The following is a 19,836-nucleotide window of genomic DNA, read 5'->3' as shown; positions in this document are numbered from 1 at the left end:
GGTACATGTACTACTGGTGATATATGTAATGGGGAATTAATATATACTAACAATCAAACGCAAACAATTCACACAATGAAGTTATGAAACAATAAATGTGCACAAATTGGCAGGAGAGTGCGCATTCTGGAGAGAGAAGTGTATTATGTATCTGAGCTAATGTCAATACGACTTCTGCATTGGCCATGCAGCATTCACGGTGATATGGCCTCAGCAGAGGTCAGGGCATTCATAATTCTCGTGCTTCACCGAGAAGTGCAGAGCTGTTCTTAAGGAAGGGAGTTTGTGTTTATACAGGATGTACCGCCCCCACCTACTGTCAACCAATCATGTCAATGCGGAGCTATACAGAGCCCTCCGAATTGTTACAACCTTTGGCAGGCACCGGGCGATGCGGCACAGACCTCGATTTGGCCTCTGCGTGACTCTGGAGGCTCTGCATATGCGTCACACTCTCCATATGGAGCCTCCAACCACATTTGCGAATCAAGCATGAATTGGCTTTTAGTCTAGGCCTCCGCAATGGATTAGTTCACTGAGATGGGCACATATATATATATATATCATACATAACCAAAGTAACAAAAATTGTAGATTAGAAATTAAAGGAATTAACGGTACATATAGTACCAGGTAAAAGTTTGGACACGCCTATTCATTCCAGGGTTTTCTTTATTTTTACTATTTTCTATGTTGTAGAATAATAGTGAAGACATCAAAACTATGAAATAACACATATGGAATCATGTAGTAACCCAAAAATTGTTTAAGACATTTTTTTATTTAACCAGGCAAGTCAGTTAAGAACAAATTCTTATTTACAATGATGGCCTATCCCAGATGACACTGGGCCAATTGTGCACCGCCCTATGGGACTCCCAATCATGGCCGGATGTGATGCAGCCTGGATTCAAACCAGGGACTGCACTAACGCACTGAGATGCAGTGTGTTAGACCGCTGCGCCACTTGGGAGCCCCAGATCAAAATATGTTTTATATTTGAGATTCTTCAAAGTAGCCCCCCTTTGCCTAGATGACAGCTTTGCACACTCTTGACATTCTCTCAACCAGCTTCATGAGGTAATCACTTGGAATGCATTTAAATTAACAGGTGTGCTTTGTTAAAAGTTCATTTGTGTTGTGCATTTGAGCGAATCAGTTGTGTTGTGACAAGGTAGGGGTGGTATACAGAAGATAGCCCTATTTGGTAAAAGACCAAGTCCATATTATGGCAAAAAACAGCTCAAATAAACAAAGAGAAATGACAGTCCATCATTACTTTAAGACATGAAGGTCAGTCAATAAAGAACATTTCAAGAACTTTGAAAGTTTCTTTAAGTGCAGTCGCAAAAACCATCAAGCGCTATGATGAAACTGGCTCTTATGAGGACCGCCACAGGAAAGGAAGACCCAGAGTTACCTCTGCTGCAGAGGATAAGTTCATTAGAGTTACCAGCCTCAGAAATTGCAGCCCAAATAAGTGCCTCACAGAGTTCAAGTAACAGACACATCTCAACATCAACTGTTCAGAGAACACTGTGTGAATCAGACCTTCATGGTCAAATTGCTGCAAAGAAACCACTACTAAAGGACACCAATAATAAGAAGAGACTTGCTTGGGCCAAGAAACACGAGCAATGGACATTAGAAAGGTGGAAATCTGTCCTTTGGTCTGATGAGCCCAAATTTGAGATTTTTGGTTCCAACCGCTGTGTCTTTGTGAGGCGCAGAGTTGGTGAATGGATGACCTTCACATGTGTTGTTCCCACCGTGAAGCATGGAGGAGGAGGTGTGATGGTGTGGCGGTGCTTTGCTTGTGACACTGTCAGTGATTTATTTAGAATTCAAGGCACACTTAACCAGCATGGCTACCACAGCATTCTGCAGCGATACGCCATCCCATATGGTTTGCACTTAGTGGGACTATCGTTTGTTTTTCCACAGGACAATGACCCAACACACCTCCAGGCTGTGTAAATGCTATTTGACCAAGAAGGAGAGTGATGGAGTGCTGCATCAGAAGACCTGGCCTCCACATTCACCCGACCTCAACCCAATTGAGATGGTTTGGGATGAGTTGGACCGCAGAGTAAAGGAAAAGCAACCAACAAGTGCTCAGCATATGTGGGAACTCCTTCAAGACTGTTGGAAAAGCATTCCAGGTTGAGAGAATGCCAAGTGTACAAAGCTTTCATCAAGGCAAAGGGTGGCTACTTTGTAGAAACTCAAATATAAAATATCTTTTGATTTGTTTAACACTTCTTTGGTGAGTACTTGATTCCATATGTGTTATTTCGTAGTATTGATGTCTTCACTATTATTCTACAATGTAGAAAATATTCAAAATAAAGAAAAACCCTTGAATGAGTAGGTGTGTCCAAACTTTTGACTGGTACTGTATATACACTACCGTTCAAAAGTTTGTGGTCACTTAAAAAAAAAATCATTTTTGAAAGAAAAGCAAAAAAAATTGGCCGTTAAAATAACATCATAGTGATCAGAAATACAGTGTAGACATGGTTAATGTTGTAAATTACTATTGTAGCTGAAAACGGCTGATTTTTAATGGAATATCTACATAGGCGTACAGAAGCCCATTATCAGACACCATCACTCCTGTGTTCCAATGGCAACGTTGTGTTAGCTAATCCAAGTTTGTCATTTTAAAAGGCCAATTGATCATTAGAAAACCCTTTTGCAATTATGTTAGCACAGCTGAAAACTGTTGTGTGATTAAAGAAGTAATACAACTGGCCTTCTTTAGACTAGTTGAGTATCTGGCGCATCAGCATTTGTGGGTTCGACTACAGGCTCAAAATGGCCAGAAACAAATAACTTTCTTCTGAAACTCGTCAGTCTATTCTTGTTCTGAGAAATGAAGGCTATTCCATGCGAGAAATTAAAAATCTGCCGTTTCCTGCTACAATAGTCATTTACAACATTAACAATGTCTACACTGTATTTCTGATCAATTTGATGTTATTTTAATGGACAAAAAATTTGCTTTTCTTTCATAAACAAGGACATTTCTAAGTGACCCCAAACTTTTGAACGGTAGTGTGTATAAAAGAAAGGAATGATACAATGGTACAGCATCTAATTCCCATATTTATTTCATACATTACAGTTATGTACATAACAATTGGAGATACACTGTAATTTAACAACGCAATAGAAGAAAATGCTGAAGGATTCGATTCAAGTCCACAAATTGCACAGCTGTTACAAAAGAGAAACCTTCTTTGGTCATCCCACTATATTTAAAGGATTTTGAAGAAGCTGCACATTTCTGATACTTTGATTCTAATGCACTTTAGCCCCCAGAAAACAACATTTTGACCTCACTTTTCGCCCTGCTAGAACTGCTGCATTTTGGGTGTCATTCTTACATATGCCACTAGATGGCAAACTAATACATAGCATACTCCCGTCTTGATCATATTGTCCTGACATAGAACAGTAAAATTCAATCAGATGTACATACAGAATTTTTAAAAATGTGTTCCTGGAAGAATATCAGCAATATGATATTTCAGGAAAGAAAAAAAACACAAACCTTGCAGGCTTTTTAAGTACATGAATTGTATTTTCAGACAACTACGTTTCATCCTATCACAAAACTACAGAGCTTACTTAGAGAGTTAGTGAAGCATGAATGATGTGCCCTAACGATAGTGAAATGCTGAAAAACATGTAAAATGATAGTCTGCGAAAACTTAGACAACATTTGGGTGGGATAAATTATTGTCTCTCCCCCATTCTGATTCTGAATATCAAAAGACAAATGGTTGGTTCTGAAGCTGCTGTGTATCCAGTCTGGATATTATATAGTCCCACATTTCCAGCGTCTTATGTCCCAGGCTTTTTAGCCTGTCAGTCCTGGCACTATCCTCTGTCTGTCTGTTGGACCAGCCCAATCATCATTAAGCTATATGGAGGATGATAAAAAAAATAAGTGTCCCAGACACCTCTCTGCACAGCAGTGTCTAAACCCCCCCCCCCCCCCCCCCCCATCTGCTCACAACTCACAGCGGTCATCAACACTCTTGTAGCGGTCCATGATCCTCAACACATCCTCCAGGATGGATGGCCCCAGGTCCAGATCCAAGCCCATCAGGGACTCTGAGCGGGAGACACCGGGAGAGAATCGAGGGCACACAGTGGGCGACTCACTCCGCTCACTCCCCAGGTCCTCATTGCTCAGGCCAGCGTCTGAATCCAGGCTCAGCCCCCTCTGAGGGTCCAGGGGGCCACAGCTCTCTGACATGGAGTCCTCTGAGGAGACCTCTGAGAAGGAGCCGGAGGAGGGCACCAGGTGCCTGAAGGAGGCAGAGTAGCTAAGGTCGTGGCAGGGTTCCATGTAGCAGCCAACACCCTGGTCACACACATACATGGAGTGATGCTGCTGCTGGTTGTGGTCGTTGTGGTTATGGTTGTTCGGCTGAGGTTGGTGCTGTTGCTGCTGGGACGGGGGGGTCGAGTCCTCCAGGTGGAGCCGAGGCGGCTTGGGAGGGGCCTGCTCGGGGGCGATGAACACAGGCATGGAGATGGTGCTCTTCAGCAGGCTGGTGGAATGGTGGTAGGGATTGCGGTGGTTATTACAAGAGTGGATGGGTCCTTTGTCGTTCATGGGGTAGGCTTCATCCAGCTGCCTCTCCATACTGTGGGAGCGTGGTAAGCCGTTCAGGGCGGGCAACATGTCCATCTTGCCCTGCAAAAAGCCTACGTCTCCAAACATGTCGCCCTCTCCCTCCGGCCCGACATGGGCACTGTGGCGCATGTCCCCTAGCGGGGGGCTAATCATGTCACTGGACAGGACGTCTCGCAGCTTGAGCTTCTTCCCCCGCTTGGGTGTGGTAGTCTTTAAGTACATGGGCGTCTTCGCTGGCATTCTGTTTCCCAGAATTCAGTTTGTGAGGGGATCGTCTCTCAGTGATGAGATTTGCACCTCCTTTTAATATGAATTTATTATTATTTATGTTTTCCTTTGTCCGCTTCCTGGTGATCACAGTGGCATGTTGGCCTTGACCTGAGATCAACGCAATCTCAAAAAGTCACCATTATTCAATAAGGGTGGTGGGTGTTCCAGCTTCAAAACCTCCTTTCTTCCTTATCCTTTGGCCTCTCTGAAGATGAAGAATCCTTTGGCTATCTTTATGTCTGCTGATTCTCTGACCAGGCTCAGTTGCTTTGGGAATGTGACATCAAAACGCTAGTCTTGGAGGTCTGTGGAGACACAGAGAGAAAGACAGAGAGATTTACAACCTTGGAGCCAGAAGACAGATATACAAGGGGAAACACTTCAAGAATCTGTGTGTTTGCTGAAGGGGACTGGCTGAAACCACCCAAAAATGCCTATGGTTTTACATGGCAGATGGTGTGTGCTGATTTGAGGTTTGTGTGGGGTGTTGCAGTGAATCACACAGTAAATCATACATCCTCGGGAATTCGTTGTGCATTCCAAAGACTTGCTGGACTTTTGTGGAAACACAATTTTCCAAGGAAGTTATTTGTTCAAAAGTATTTTGTGTGCGTCTCCCTGTGTGGTAACCTGTTATCAGGACCTCTTTGTGGTTCCATTGCTGAGACAAAAATGACGTATTATACTGCTGCATACATACTGAGGGAGAAAAATAGCTTAACCTTCCAAACTAACACTTTACATACAAAACTAACACTTTAGATACAAAACTAACACTTTAGATACAAAACTAACACTTTTCTTCTCCAGAGCTGTATGCACATTACACTAACAAGCATTTAAATGCATGTTAACTGTAGCCTTTTTCTTCAAAGCCCATTTGGATGACAGACATAAAAAAAATCACGAGTTGCTCATCATGATCTGTGGTCTTTTGCATAGCATCTTTACTCCTGCTGATCATACACGATACAAAAGTATGTGGACACCCCTTCAAATTAGTGGATTCGGTTATATTTTTTTTAAATGTAAAAAAAAAAAAATGTTTAACTAGGCAAGTCAGTTAAGAACAAATTCTTATTTACAATGACGGTCTACACCAGCCAAACCTGTGCCAATTGTGCACCACCCTATGGGACTCGCAATCACAGACGGTTGTGATACAGCCTGGATACGAACCAGGGTGTCTGTAGCGACGCCTCTAGCACTGAGATGCAGTGCCTTAGACCGCTGCGCCACTCGGGAGCCCCAAAATTTCAGCCACACCCGTTGCTTACCGGTGTATAAAATCGAGCACACTGCCATGCAATCTCCATAGACAACCATTGGCAGTAGAATGGCCTTACTGAAGAGCTCAGTAACTTTCAAAGCGGCTGTTTTTCATGGATCGGGCTAGGCCCCTTAATTCCAGTGAAGAGAAATCTTAACACTACAGTATACAATGACATTCTAGATAATTCTGTGCTTCCAACTTTGTGGCAACAGATTGGGGAAGGGCCTTTCCTGTTTCAGCATGACAATGCCCCGTGCACAAAGCGAGGTCCATACAGAAATGGTTTGACGAGATCAGTGTAGAAGAACTTGACAGGCCGGCACAGAGCGCTGACCTCAACCCCAACAAACACCTTTTGGAACTCCGACTGCGAGCCAGGCCTAATCGCCCAACATCAGTGCCCGACCTCACTAATGCTCTTATGGCTGAATGGAAGCAAGTTCCCGCAGCAATGTTCCAACATCTAGTGGGGAGCCTTCCTAGAAGAGTGGAGGCTCTTATAGCAATAAAGGGGGGGACCAACTCCAAATGCCCATGATTTTAGAATGAGATGTTCAACGGGCGGGTCTCCACATACTTTTGGTCATGTAGTGTAGTTCATGGCTGTGCTCTAAGCTGACTCACTGAGGAATTGACCGCAGAGTCGTTAGCCACATTGTGACAAGGCATTGTGTCACTGAGTAGTGACAGCAGATGGGGGCTGATAGTGAAAGATTTCACTGGCAATGGGACTATACCATTTGTGACACGCCCTCAGATAAGATACAAACAGCCTACTATTCTCTGAGACAGAGAGATTGAATCCTCTTTCTTGAGTAGGAAGTAAACAATATTTCACCCTTCTATCTTTATATTATGTGTCTGGCAGATTGTATGCAGGTAAGTGAATCTATAAACATGCTGGTTGACAAACAACACAACAGGGATAAAGTGCTGTGCTTGCCCATGTATGCTGACAGTCCTGGTGCTGCATGACAATGCTGTAATCCTGTCCTGCTCCACTCTTCATTCAGAAGGTCCTGGGCCCTGCTCCTCACCTATTTATGGTGAGGGATTTACCCTAATTCCATCACAGAGGAAGTTTTATCAAACACACACACGCACACACTACTGATAAGACAGCTGGATGAAAACTGACAGAAATGTTGAATTACTCATCACAAAAGTGACAGATCTGTTGGGCTCCCGAGTGGCGCAGCGGTCTAAGGCACTGCATCTCTGTGCATGAGGCATCACTGCAGTCTCTGGTTTGAATCCAGGCTGCATCACATCCGGCTGTGATTGGGAGTCCCATAGGGCGGTGCACAATTGGCCCAGCATTGTCTGGGTTTGGCTATCATTGTAAATAAAAATTTACTCTTAACTTGCCTAGTTAAATAAAGGTTCAACTAAAAAAAATATGCCTAGATATTTCTTGTTAATTAAAATATTAATGGGGATATTTAAAAGGTCCAATGCAGCCACCATCAAAAAGAAACAAAGGGCAAAGAGCAATTTCTCAAGCAAGAATTTTGGGAGTGGTCTGAGTGGGGAGGGGAAAACTGTAAACTAGCTGTTATTGGCAGAGTGGTTTGGATCTCTATTTCTTATTGGTCTATTAACTACTGAGCTCCTACAAATATTGAAATTTACATGGTTTTTAGAGTGAAGTACATCGGAAAAAAGCAAAAGAAAACTGCAAGACTGAAGAGGAGAAAAAACAAGCAACAAACAAAGAAGATAGGCTTTTGAAAAATAACTATTTTTCATAAAATTGTAGTTATCTTAGCTAGCTGAATTGTTTATCAGTTGCTAAGCAGTTGCTAGGGACTCTTTTGGAAGAAGCTAGCTAGCTAACGAAGAACAATAAAGAATATCTAGTTAACAGAAGAAAAGAAAGAGAAAATCAGGACAGAAGAAAAAGGATATCAAAGTGAAACAGTTCTCTAAAGACACAAGAGACAATAATACAAGAAACAACACTTCTGTAGCTTGTCAACTATGTGTCTGTCTATCCCTGTTCTCTCCCCTCTGCACAGGCCATACAAACGCTTCACACCGCGTGGCCGCTGCCACTCTAACCTGGTGGTCCCAGCGCGCACGACACACGTGGAGTTCCAGGTCTCCGGCAGCCTCTGGAACTGCCGGTCTGCAGCCAACAAGGCTGAGTTCATCTCAGCCTATGCTACCCTCCAGTCCATAGACTTCCTGGCGCTGACGGAAACATGGATTACCACAGATAACACTGCTACTCCTACTGCTCTCTCTTCGTCTGCCCACGTGTTCTCGCATACCCCTAGAGCATCGAGCCAGCGGGGTGGTGGCACTGGAATCCTCATCTCTCCCAAGTGGACATTCTCTCTTTCTCCCCTGACCCATCTGTCTATCTCCTCATTTGAATTCCATGCTGTCACAGTTACCAGCCCTTTCAAGCTTAACATCCTTATCATTTATCGCCCTCCAGGTTCCCTTGGAGAGTTCATCAATGAGCTTGACGCCTTGATAAGTTCCTTTCCTGAAGATGGCTCACCTCTCACAGTTCTGGGTGACTTTAACCTCCCCACGTCTACCTTTGACTCATTCCTCTCTGCCTCCTTCTTTCCACTCCTCTCCTCTTTTGACCTCACCCTCTCACCTTCCCCCCCTACTCACAAGGCAGGCAATACGCTTGACCTCATCTTTACTAGACGCTGTTCTTCCACTAATCTCATTGCAACTCCCCTCCAAATCTTCGACCACTACCTTGTATCCTTTTCCCTCTTGCGCTCATCCAACACTTCTCACTCTGCCCCTACTCGGATGGTATTGCGCCGTCCCAACCTTCGCTCTCTCTCTCCCGCTACTCTCTCCTCTTCCATCCTATCATCTCTTCCCTCTGCTCAAACCTTCTCCAACCTATCTCCTGATTCTGCCTCCTCAACCCTCCTCTCCTCCCTTTCTGCATCCTTTGATTTTCTCTGTCCCCTATCCTCCAGGCCGGCTCGGTCCTCCCTCCTGCTCCGTGGCTCGACGACTCACTACGAGCTCACAGAACAGGGCTCCGGGCAGCCGAGCGGAAATGGAGGAAAACTCGCCTCCCTGCGGACCTGGCATCCTTTCACTCCCTCCTCTCTACATTCTCCTCTTCTGTCTCTGCTGCTAAAGCCACTTTCTACCACTCTAAATTCCAAGCATCTGCCTCTAACCCTAGGAAGCTCTTTGCTACCTTCTCCTCCCTCCTGAATCCTCCTCCCCCTCCCCCCCCCCCTCCTCCCTCTCTGCGGATGACTTCGTCAACCATTTTGAAAAGAAGGTTGACGATATCCGATCCTCGTTTGCTAAGTCAAACGACACCGCTGGTCCTGCTCACACTGCCCTACCCTGTGCTTTGACCTCTTTCTCCCCTCTCTCTCCAGATGAAATCTCGCGTCTTGTGACGGCCGGCCGCCCAACAACCTGCCCACTTGACCCTATCCCCTCCTCTCTTCTCCAGACCATTTCCAGAGACCTTCTCCCCTACCTCACCTCGCTCATCAACTCATCCTTGACCGCTGGCTACGTCCCTTCCGTCTTCAAGAGAGCGAGAGTTGCACCCCTTCTGAAAAAACCTACACTCGATCCCTCCGATGTCAACAACTACAGACCAGTATCCCTTCTTTCTTTTCTCTCCAAAACTCTTGAACGTGCCGTCCTTAGCCAGCTCTCCTGCTATATCTCTCAGAATGACCTTCTTGATCCTAATCAGTCAGGTTTCAAGACTGGGCATTCAACTGAGACTGCTCTTCTCTGTGTCACGGAGGCTCTCCGCACTGCTAAAGCTAACTCTCTCTCCTCTGCTCTCATCCTTCTAGACCTATCTGCTGCCTTTGATACTGTGAACCATCAGATCCTCCTCTCCACCCTCTCCGAGTTGGGCATCTCCGGCGCGGCCCACGCTTGGATTGCGTCCTACCTGACAGGTCGCTCCTACCAGGTGGCGTGGCGAGAATCTGTCTCCGCACCATGCGCTCTCACCACTGGTGTCCCCCAGGGCTCTGTTCTAGGCCCTCTCCTATTCTCGCTATACACCAAGTCACTTGGCTCTGTCAAATCCTCACATGGTCTCTCCTATCATTGCTATGCAGACGACACACAATTAATCTTCTCCTTTCCCCCTTCTGATAACCAGGCGGCGAATTGCATCTCTGCATGTCTGTCAGACATATCAGTGTGGATGACGGATCACCACCTCAAGCTGAACCTCGGCAAGACGGAGCTGCTCTTCCTCCCGGGGAAGGACTGCCCGTTCCATGATCTCGCCATCACGGTTGACAACTCCCTTGTGTCCTCCTCCCAGAGTGCTAAGAACCTTGGCGTGATCCTGGACAACACCCTGTCGTTCTCCACTAACATCAAGGCGGTGACCCGATCCTGTAGGTTCATGCTCTACAACATTCGCATAGTACGACCCTGCCTCACACAGGAAGCGGCGCAGGTCCTAATCCAGGCACTTGTCATCTCCCGTCTGGATTACTGCAACTCGCTGTTGGCTGGGCTCCCTGCCTGTGCCATTAAACCCCTACAACTCATCCAGAACGCCGCAGCCCGTCTGGTGTTCAACCTTCCCAAGTTCTCTCACGTCACCCCGCTCCTCCGCTCTCTCCACTGGCTTCCAGTTGATGCTCGCATCCGCTACAAGACCATGGTGATTGCCTACGGAGCTGTGAAGGGAACGGCACCTCCATACCTTCAGGCTCTGATCAGGCCCTACACCCAAACAAGGGCACTGCGTTCATCCACCTCTGGCCTGCTGGCCCCCCTTCCTCTGAGGAAGCACAGTTCCCGCTCAGCCCAGTCAAAACTGTTCGCTGCTCTGGCACCCCAATGGTGGAACAAGCTCCCTCACGACGCCAGGACAGCGGAGTCAATCACCACCTTCCGGAGACACCTGAAACCCCACCTCTTTAAGGAATACCTAGGATAGGATAAAGTAATCCTTCTAACCCCCCCCCCCCCCCCCCCCCTTAAAAGATTTAGATGCACTATTGTAAAGTGGTTGTTCCACTGGATATCATAAGGTGAATGCACCAATTTGTAAGTCGCTCTGGATAAGAGCGTCTGCTAAATGACTTAAATGTAATGTAATGTAATGTAACTAATTTACTGCATGGTGATGTCACCAACTCTATCCCACCAAAACAGGCTGAAATTTCAAGTGTACTTTTCAAATAGCTATTACACTAAAATGGCATTATCATCCTCTTCAGAACGTCACAGTATATTTCCAAACTCATAGTGTGGAAATATATATAAAACACAGGAAAATCACAATTCTGACTGCATTATGTTATATTTTGTTATTATTTTCCTGGACACATTTGTTACATAATTATTCAAGTCAACACCTGTTTGTAGTTTATTTCTGCCACATTTGGTCTCAATTTGCGTTGTGTATCAAAAGGTTATTCCATTATACCGCCAGTTCCGCACTCCTTGTTACTTCTCTAGCCGACCAAGGAAAGTGGCTATTAAGAAGTTGTGCTTCATTCCTTGTCCTGAAACTCCTAATTCGGCCATCCTAATGGCACGCTGTCCCCTAATCAGAATGCGTTCTGCGTCATGCGTAATGTGGTTGACATTTTGCTTAGTTTTTCTCTCTTCTGATGATCAAAACCAGGCCAACAAAATAACCCAACGCCCAATATATAAATAATTCTACTGGTGTATTTTTCAGTAGGTGCAATACATTATCCAGACGTTTTTGGAGGGAATACTCAGGCTATTGCGCAAACGTATTGCCTGTCAACTTTACCATCATTAATTAATGTTGTGCATTGTTGTGCATATTATATAGCCTACCAAGACGGTATAATTGAATCAAACCAGCAGTGAATTCAATCAGTGCAATGTTGAAGAGGTAATACGTAAGCATCAAAATGTATGGCCAATGTAATTCATTTGTCATATGGCTTGTGGAAAACAGATTTCTGGGTTTGAAATTAGATTGTAGAGCGAAAGGCTCTGATTTCTTGTCGTGATTAAGGTCCCAGGTTCTTGTGCCCTTGTGTAACAGTCTCACTCAGACCCATACTGGTTGAACCAACGTGGAATAGACGTTGAATTGGCGTCTGTGCCCAGTGGGTGGGTTGTACCAACACAAGCCTTATGTAATAGTTAGGCTCTGAGATCATCCAATTCCCGGACATCCCCCAGTTAACTATTTGGTAGGCTACCACTGTATACCTGCTAATCCACACTCACAGCTCGGCTATTTTAAAGGCGATTATTTTCCAAGAGAGCAATACATAGGCTTACGTTTGTAGGCCTATAGGACACACGCTTAAAGGAGTAGTCGTTCACGTTTATTGAAGAGGCCATTGATTAGGGTATAGCAGAGGACTACTATATAAGGCTGTAAATAATGGGACGATGTAGGCTACAGTATTATATGGTTATAAGGAATATACCCAAACAAAAGTACGAACATGTTTATAGCAAACAACTGAATTTAAAGTGGCTTCTTCTCACTGATTTATTTTATATCTATTTGATAGAGCGTTGTGAGGGTCGCGTGGCTCACACTGGTTGACAGCTCTGGTAGTGGAACACCCTGTTATATCATACGCCCTATTTATTAAACTTGTAATCTTCTTATGATATTAGATCCATCATAATCAGATGCAGACAGTGGTTCTGACACATCAAATTGTATCGGCTACCAAATTACACACATTTAAACTGCTCATCTCATGTGAAGACTGTCATTTCAACACATTTTGATTTCATTGTTGGTAATCAAACAGGGGTATAAATTGTTTTCTAATTTGCAGTCATGCAGGCTGGCGAAATATAACCTATATATTATTTTTATAATTTAGGTGAGAGATATTCAGACAGAACGGACAAGTGACAACAGCTTGCAGCCATAATTACTTGTGAAACAACAGTTTTAATGTCGTAATAATAGCCTAAACAGAAGTAAATAATAGATTATTGAGTGAATACTTGCCTACCTTGTAAAGGAATAGCTATATTTCCACAAGGAATAATCGCGGAGATGTGTCCATTGTCCACCATTAAGGCGTCAGCTTCTCTGGTTAGTTTAAGAACAGGTAAACCTCTTACTGCGAACTGTTTCTGTAATCGAGGAGCCTCGCAAACAGTTTGGGTGGAGAAGGGAGGGGGCGTGATGGTTGTGAATGAAGAAAGTGAAAGGCGATCCTGTGTTGCGCGCTCTTGTGTGCAATTAACGACTGGTAAAGTATAGTAGGCTAAATAGCATGCAGCAACAGATTGTTCAAAAACATTGTGAAAGTAAATTCATCACAGTCTATTAAATCTTTAGCTAAGCATAACACAGCAGTTTTTAAAGTTCAGTGAAGCACAAACAGTTGATGCGCACATACTGCATATGGGCCAACCAATTAAGCATAGGCCTAATCATTTTGAGTATGTGATATTGTGAAAGTCAGCCTTTAAAATGGATCTGTCATTGCTTTTCACGTCTCTGAGGAACTGTCTTGATGGCCAAGAACTACCTAGGCAGGCGTACTGTCCCGCCAGATAATTAATCTGATTGGAGTTCATCGGAGCCGGTGAAAGTGAAGTGACAGCACTGTTCGCCAATTTCATTTGTAGACTTTAGCAGATGCCCCTCATGGGCAAACACATTGACACAACCCAAAGACCTGCGTTGTTGCCTTGTTCACGTAGGCTAACCTATGTTTCGATTTAGGCCTACTCGGTCTACATATTTAAGGTTTAGTACATGCCATCTAGGCTACATCTCATACACACCTAGTCTACTGTTGCAAGAATAAGGTTAGCCTATATTTACTCCATAAGAACGTTCCCCATGCACAACACGTTTTATGTCTCAATTCAGCACTTTGAAAAGTTTACAGGTAGGCTATTATGAAGGTAATTAAAGACAGTGCGCTATTTAGGTAGCCAAAATGTTGGCACCGTAAATCTACCCCATTAAAGTCAGGCGTAAGGTCGTCTGCTGGTCTCAGAGCACTAAAATCCGTGCCACTCCATTTAGTATAATGATACTTTACATTAGGTCAACGCGAATTATAGGACATATAGTATCCTACATCTTGATAGCACCAATTTGCTTTGACCATTTTATACTAAATCAAAAATATAAACGAAACATGCAACAATTTCAAAACATTGACTGAGTTACAGTTCATATATGGAAATCAGTTCATTTAAATTAATTCATTGGCCCTAATCTATGGCTTTCACATGACTGAGAATACAGATGCATCTGTACACATGTCCTTCTCATAGAGTTGATCAGGCTGTTGATTGTGTCCTGTGGAATGTTGTCCCACTCCTTTTCAATGGTTGTGCGAAGTTTCTGGATATTGGCGGGAACTGAAACGGTTGTACACGTCGATCCAGAGCATCCCAAACGTTATCAATGGGTGCCATGTCTGATGAGTATGCAGGCCATGGAAGAACTGGGACATTTTCAGCTTCCAGGAAGCATGTACAGATACTTGCAACATGGGGCTGTCTGTGCATTATCATGCTAAAACATGAGGTGATGGCGCGGATGAATGGCACGACAATGGGCCTCTGGATCTCGTCAAGGGATCTCTGTTCATTCAAATTGCCATCGATAAAATGCAATTGTGTTTGTTGTCCGTAGCTTATGCCTGCCCGTACCATAACCCCACCGCCTCCATGGGGAACTCTGTTCACAACGTTGACATCAGCAAATCGCTTGCCCACACCATGCCATACAAGTGGTCTGGGGTTGTGAGGACAGTTGTACAGAAGTACTGCCAAATTCTCTAAAACGTTGGAGGCAGCTTATGGTAGAGATATTAATATTCAATTCTCTGGTGGACATTCCTGCAGTCAGCATGCCAATTACTTGCTCCCTCAAAACTTGAGACATCTGTGGCATTGTGCTGTGTGACAAAACTGCACATTTTAGAGTGGCCTTTTATTGTCCCCAGCACAAGGGGCACCTGTGTAATGATCATGCTGTTTAATCAACTTCTTGATATACACAGGTGTCAGGTGGATGAATTATCTAGGCAAAGGATTTTTTTTTTTTTTTATGTAACCCTTATTTAACTAGGCAAGTTAGTTAAGAACAAATTCTTATTTACAATGATGGCCTACCAGGGAACAGTGGGTTAACTGCCTTGTTCAGGGGCAAAAGGACAGAGTTTTACCTTGTCAGCTCGAGGATTCAATCCAGCAACCTTTCGGTTACTGGCCCAACGCTCTAAACACTAGGCTACCTGCCGCCCGAAATACTCACTAACGGGGATGTAAACAAATTTGTGCCCAACATTTGAGAGAAATAACCTTTTTGTGCGTATGGAACATTTCTGGGATCTATTATTTCAGCTCATGAATCATGTGACCAATACTTTACATGTTGCATTTATATTCTTGTTCAGTTTAGTATGATATATTAAGTTCTACTGTATGATATGCTACCTTTGACTGCTTTAGTGTGATAGGCTACATTAAGTTGGGGGTTAAAGTTAGGGTTAGGATTTAGGTCAAAGGGTAGGGGAAGAGTTAGCTAACGTGCTAAGTAGTTGCAAAGAAGCTCAAAGTAGTAGGTAGTTGCAAAGTTGTTAATTAGCTAAAATTGTGTAACGGCTGTCGTAGAGAGGGGACCAATGCGCAGCGTGTTGATTGATCATGATGAATATTTATTTTAACTCAGAACACTAAAGAAAAAATAACAAAGAGAAACCGAAAGCGCACAGTTCTGTCAAGTACAGAACACTAAACAGAAGACAACAACCCATAAACACAGGTGAAAAAAAAAACCCTACTTAAGTATGATCTCCAATTAGGGACAACAAGGACCAGCTGCCTCTAATTGGAGATAATCCCAAAAAACAACAACATAGAAATAGAAAAACTAGAACCTAAACATAGTTATACAAAACATAGAAAACACAAAACAACCCCTGTCACGCCCTGACCTACTCTACCATAGAAAATAACATCTTACTATGGTCAGGACGTGACAAGTTGTCAGTTCGCATTATACGCCCATCCACCCGACCAACTTCCCTCCTTTCATTTTTATAAAATATTATACGTTTTGCTCTGAGACTAGTCTGATACGTTAGGTCTTCAAGAGTCATACTGACAACAGAGCATGAACTGATTTGTGGTCCTTGCGTTATGCTTGCAGTGTAGATTAGAAACATTTGTTTCACAGTCAGTATTACTCTTCGGGCGGGTCTGCAAGACAAACATTTTTTTCCGCTGAATTGACTTAACACTGTAAAATTGCATGCAGGCAGAACAACCCCAACAATCTACAAAAAAAAAGTCTTAATTTAACTTTTATGGTCTTGTGGTTTAAATGCTCATTAAAGTTCAACCCAAGAACTTGCCAGTGGAATTGTTGACAGGTTCCAGAACACACACACACACACACACACACACACACACACACACACACACACACACACACACACACACACACACACACACACACACACACACACACACACACACACACACACACACACAATTCCAGCCTTTGAAGTGTTGGGAGAATCTGTACACAAGATAAGAACTGACACAGGCCAGAGCAATAGACTGATAGTAAATGTGGATAGATCAAAGACAGTACAAGCACACTACAAAGCGGGAGAGAGTTATGAAAACGGTTGAGTAATTGGGGACACAGACAGGTGGGGTAAAGTCAAGAAGACCCCCTCAAAGGTTGTGGGTGCCCTGTCCCTCCACCCCCACCCTCACCTCTAATCTGTCTGTTAAGCTGTGGATCGTCCCTGCCTGTGGTGCTGGGTTTATCAGGGGGTCATATGCAGCAGTTCTTCCTTGCTGTATGGGTTCAACAGGTGGCCAGCTCTAAATGCACAGGGCGGAATAGGGCTATGTGGGCCTGGTCACAACTACAATGACCCCTCCCAGTCTGGGTTCTTCCCACAACTCCTTAGAAAGTCTCAGATGGCTACCTAAATCCATCAAGGGCTCCATTGTTGATAAGAGAACACTGACAATCATAAAGTATTCGATTGAGCGGGATTTGGGCAGTGAAAGTCACGGACAATGGACAGATGAGCAACAGAGTGACCTCACAAGCAGGAATCCTGGGGAGTGTGTGTGTTCATGTCATGTGGTTTCCATTATAGACAACTCTGAGTGCTTCAGCTAAACTCGGGGGAAAATTGGGCTGAGAAGCTCCATTTGGAAAGGATGACTCAAACAGGGAAGGTGACAAACTAATCAGGCAGTCAAGTTGTACTAAGTGTCAGAGTCTGAGGCAGCAGTAGCCTTGACTCACTCACAAATTAACTGCAACTGTCTACCCAGTTTAGATTAGGATGTACAAGTCAGTTATGGTGATAAACTCACAGTGAAAAACTACTGGACACTTTTGCATCAATAGTAATGGGTAAGGAAGGAGAATGGCCATCAATGCTTATGTGTTGGTATTGGTGTATTTCAGTTCTTTCCAGTCTAATTTAAAATGTGTCGTAAAAAGACAGTCAGTCTTGTTGACAGACAACTAGAACATTTCTGTGAAATTAAACAAGGAGACAATAAACATTGATGATAGAATGCCTTATTGAATGAACTTTGAAAATTCATTCGTGGTCACTATTTCCACACACTTTTTTCATTGGTCTAGCCTGTGAAACACATAACAATGAATGATGAAACAGGAGGGTGCGAGGCAGACGAAAATAGCAGAGGGTGAAGGAAGGATGCTGAAAAAGTAGCCGTCCTCCACACTACTGTACACACAAGCAGATAGAGTGACTGGCTTTCCATATTGTCTGTCTTTTCTCTCTCCCTCTTTTATTTCTCTTTCTTTTTCACTCAGACACAGATTTTACATTTTAGTCATTCAGCAGATGCTCTTATCCAGAGCGACTTACAGTAGAGTGCATACATATTTTTTATGTACTGGTCCCCCATGGGAATCGAACCCACAGTCCTGGCGTTGCTACCACCATGCCGCACGCACACACGCACGCACACTTCCCTTTAAGGAAGGCCAGCCATTCCCGTCCCCTTCCTTTCCCATCATTCCCTCTGTCCCCCCACGACAGGGCCAGGGTGGATTCGTGGGTCATGGATAAGGGCACGCTAGAAGAAACAAACCAAAATAGACAAAAACAAAGAAAAGAGGAAGAGAATAAACTCTACATGGCCAAACCTGGGCGGATGGCTACTTGATTGGTAGATGGTACATTGGGCTGGAACATTTTTATGGAGGAAAGATGATTTACTAAACCTGATTTGATAGAAGCCGCACACACACACACACACACACACACACACACACACACACACACACACACACACACACACACACACACACACACACACACACACACACAACTAAAAGTGAACCTGAGAAATACTACAGCTGAGCAGTAAGATAAATAAACAAAGCTCACGGCTCATTGAATGTGACCAAGTCTCAAGGGGATGGAGGGCACAATACTCCAGTGAGTGGGGTGGCAAGTTCACACAGTGAGAACCCAGAAGGCCTTTTCACAATTTATCATGCCAACGTCTACCCTGAAAAACGTGTTTTTGGAGCAGAGAGGCATGTTGGAGTTTGGGTGCCAACTCCAGGTGGAGTATATCTTTCTCCAGTTCCACATATTGATTCTGGGTTTGTGTGCTCTTGACCACAACAGGATGGGGAGATATCCACGTTGAATGTTGGCGGCGTGTGGAGGGCGAAGGCCTTATAAATTGACAACACTTGTTTTCTTAATCACCATAAATCAGTGCTGCTTGTCTTGGTTATATTGTAGATCATACAGTGCATTCGGAAAGTATTCAAACCTCTTCCCCTTTTCCACATTTTGTTACGTTACAGCCTTATTCTAAAATTGATTAAATAAATAAAAATCCTTATCAATTTACACACAATACCCCATAATGACAAAGTGAAAACAGGTTTTTATTTATTTTTGCTAATTTATATTTTTAAACAGAAATAGTATCCATACACTTTTCTATGAGATTCGAAATTGAGCTCAGGTGCATCCTGTTTCCATTGATCATCTTTGAGATGTTTCTACAACTTGATTGGAGTCGACCTGTGGTAAACTCAATTGATTGGACATTATTTGGAAAGGCACACACCTGTCTATGTAAGGTCCCACAGTTAACAGTGCATGTCAGAGCAAAAACCAAGTCATGAGGTCAAAGGAATTGTCCATAGAGCTCCGAGACAGGATTGTGCCGAGGCACAGATCTGGGGAAGTGTAGCAAAACATTTCTGCAGCATTGAAGGTCCCTAAGAACACAGTGGCCTCCTTAAATGGAAGAAGTTTGCAACCACTAACTCTTCCTAGAGCTGGCTGCCTGGCCAAACTGAGCAATCAGAGGAGAAGGACCTTGGTCAGGGAGGTGACCAAAAATCCGATGGTCACTCTGACAGGGCTCCAGAGTTCCTCTGTGGAGATGGGAGAACAACCATCTCTGCAGCACTCCACCAATCAGGCCTTTATGGTAGAGTGGCCAGACAGAAGCCACTCCTCAGTAAAAGGCACATGACAGCCCACTTGGAGTTTGTCAAAAGGCACCTAAAGGCTCTCAGACCATGAGAAACAAGATTCTCTGGTCTGATGAAACCAAGATTGAACTGTTTGGCCTGAATGCCAAGTGTCACATCTCGAGGAAACCTGGCACCATCCCTACGGTGAAGCATGGTGGTGGC

General features: G+C 44.0%; 1 protein-coding gene across 1 annotated transcript; it reads right to left on the bottom strand.

Annotated features, from left to right (window-relative positions):
* Positions 1-3,996: 3,996 nt before the first annotated feature.
* LOC106580866 (cdc42 effector protein 2) lies at positions 3,997-13,327 on the bottom strand. Its single transcript, XM_014162367.3, has 2 exons — positions 13,145-13,327; positions 3,997-5,226 (listed from the first exon to the last, which is right to left on the bottom strand). The coding sequence occupies exon 2, from the start codon at positions 4,889-4,891 to the stop codon at positions 4,019-4,021; it is 873 nt and encodes a 290-aa protein (XP_014017842.1). The 5' UTR covers positions 4,892-5,226; positions 13,145-13,327; the 3' UTR covers positions 3,997-4,018.
* Positions 13,328-19,836: the final 6,509 nt, after the last annotated feature.

This window comes from Salmo salar, chromosome 20 (genome assembly GCF_965601325.2).
Source record: "Salmo salar chromosome 20, fSalSal1, whole genome shotgun sequence".
Taxonomy (NCBI): domain Eukaryota; kingdom Metazoa; phylum Chordata; class Actinopteri; order Salmoniformes; family Salmonidae; genus Salmo; species Salmo salar.
The sequence above is the reverse complement of the archived record's forward strand: the minus strand, read 5'-3'. Positions and strand labels throughout refer to the sequence as shown.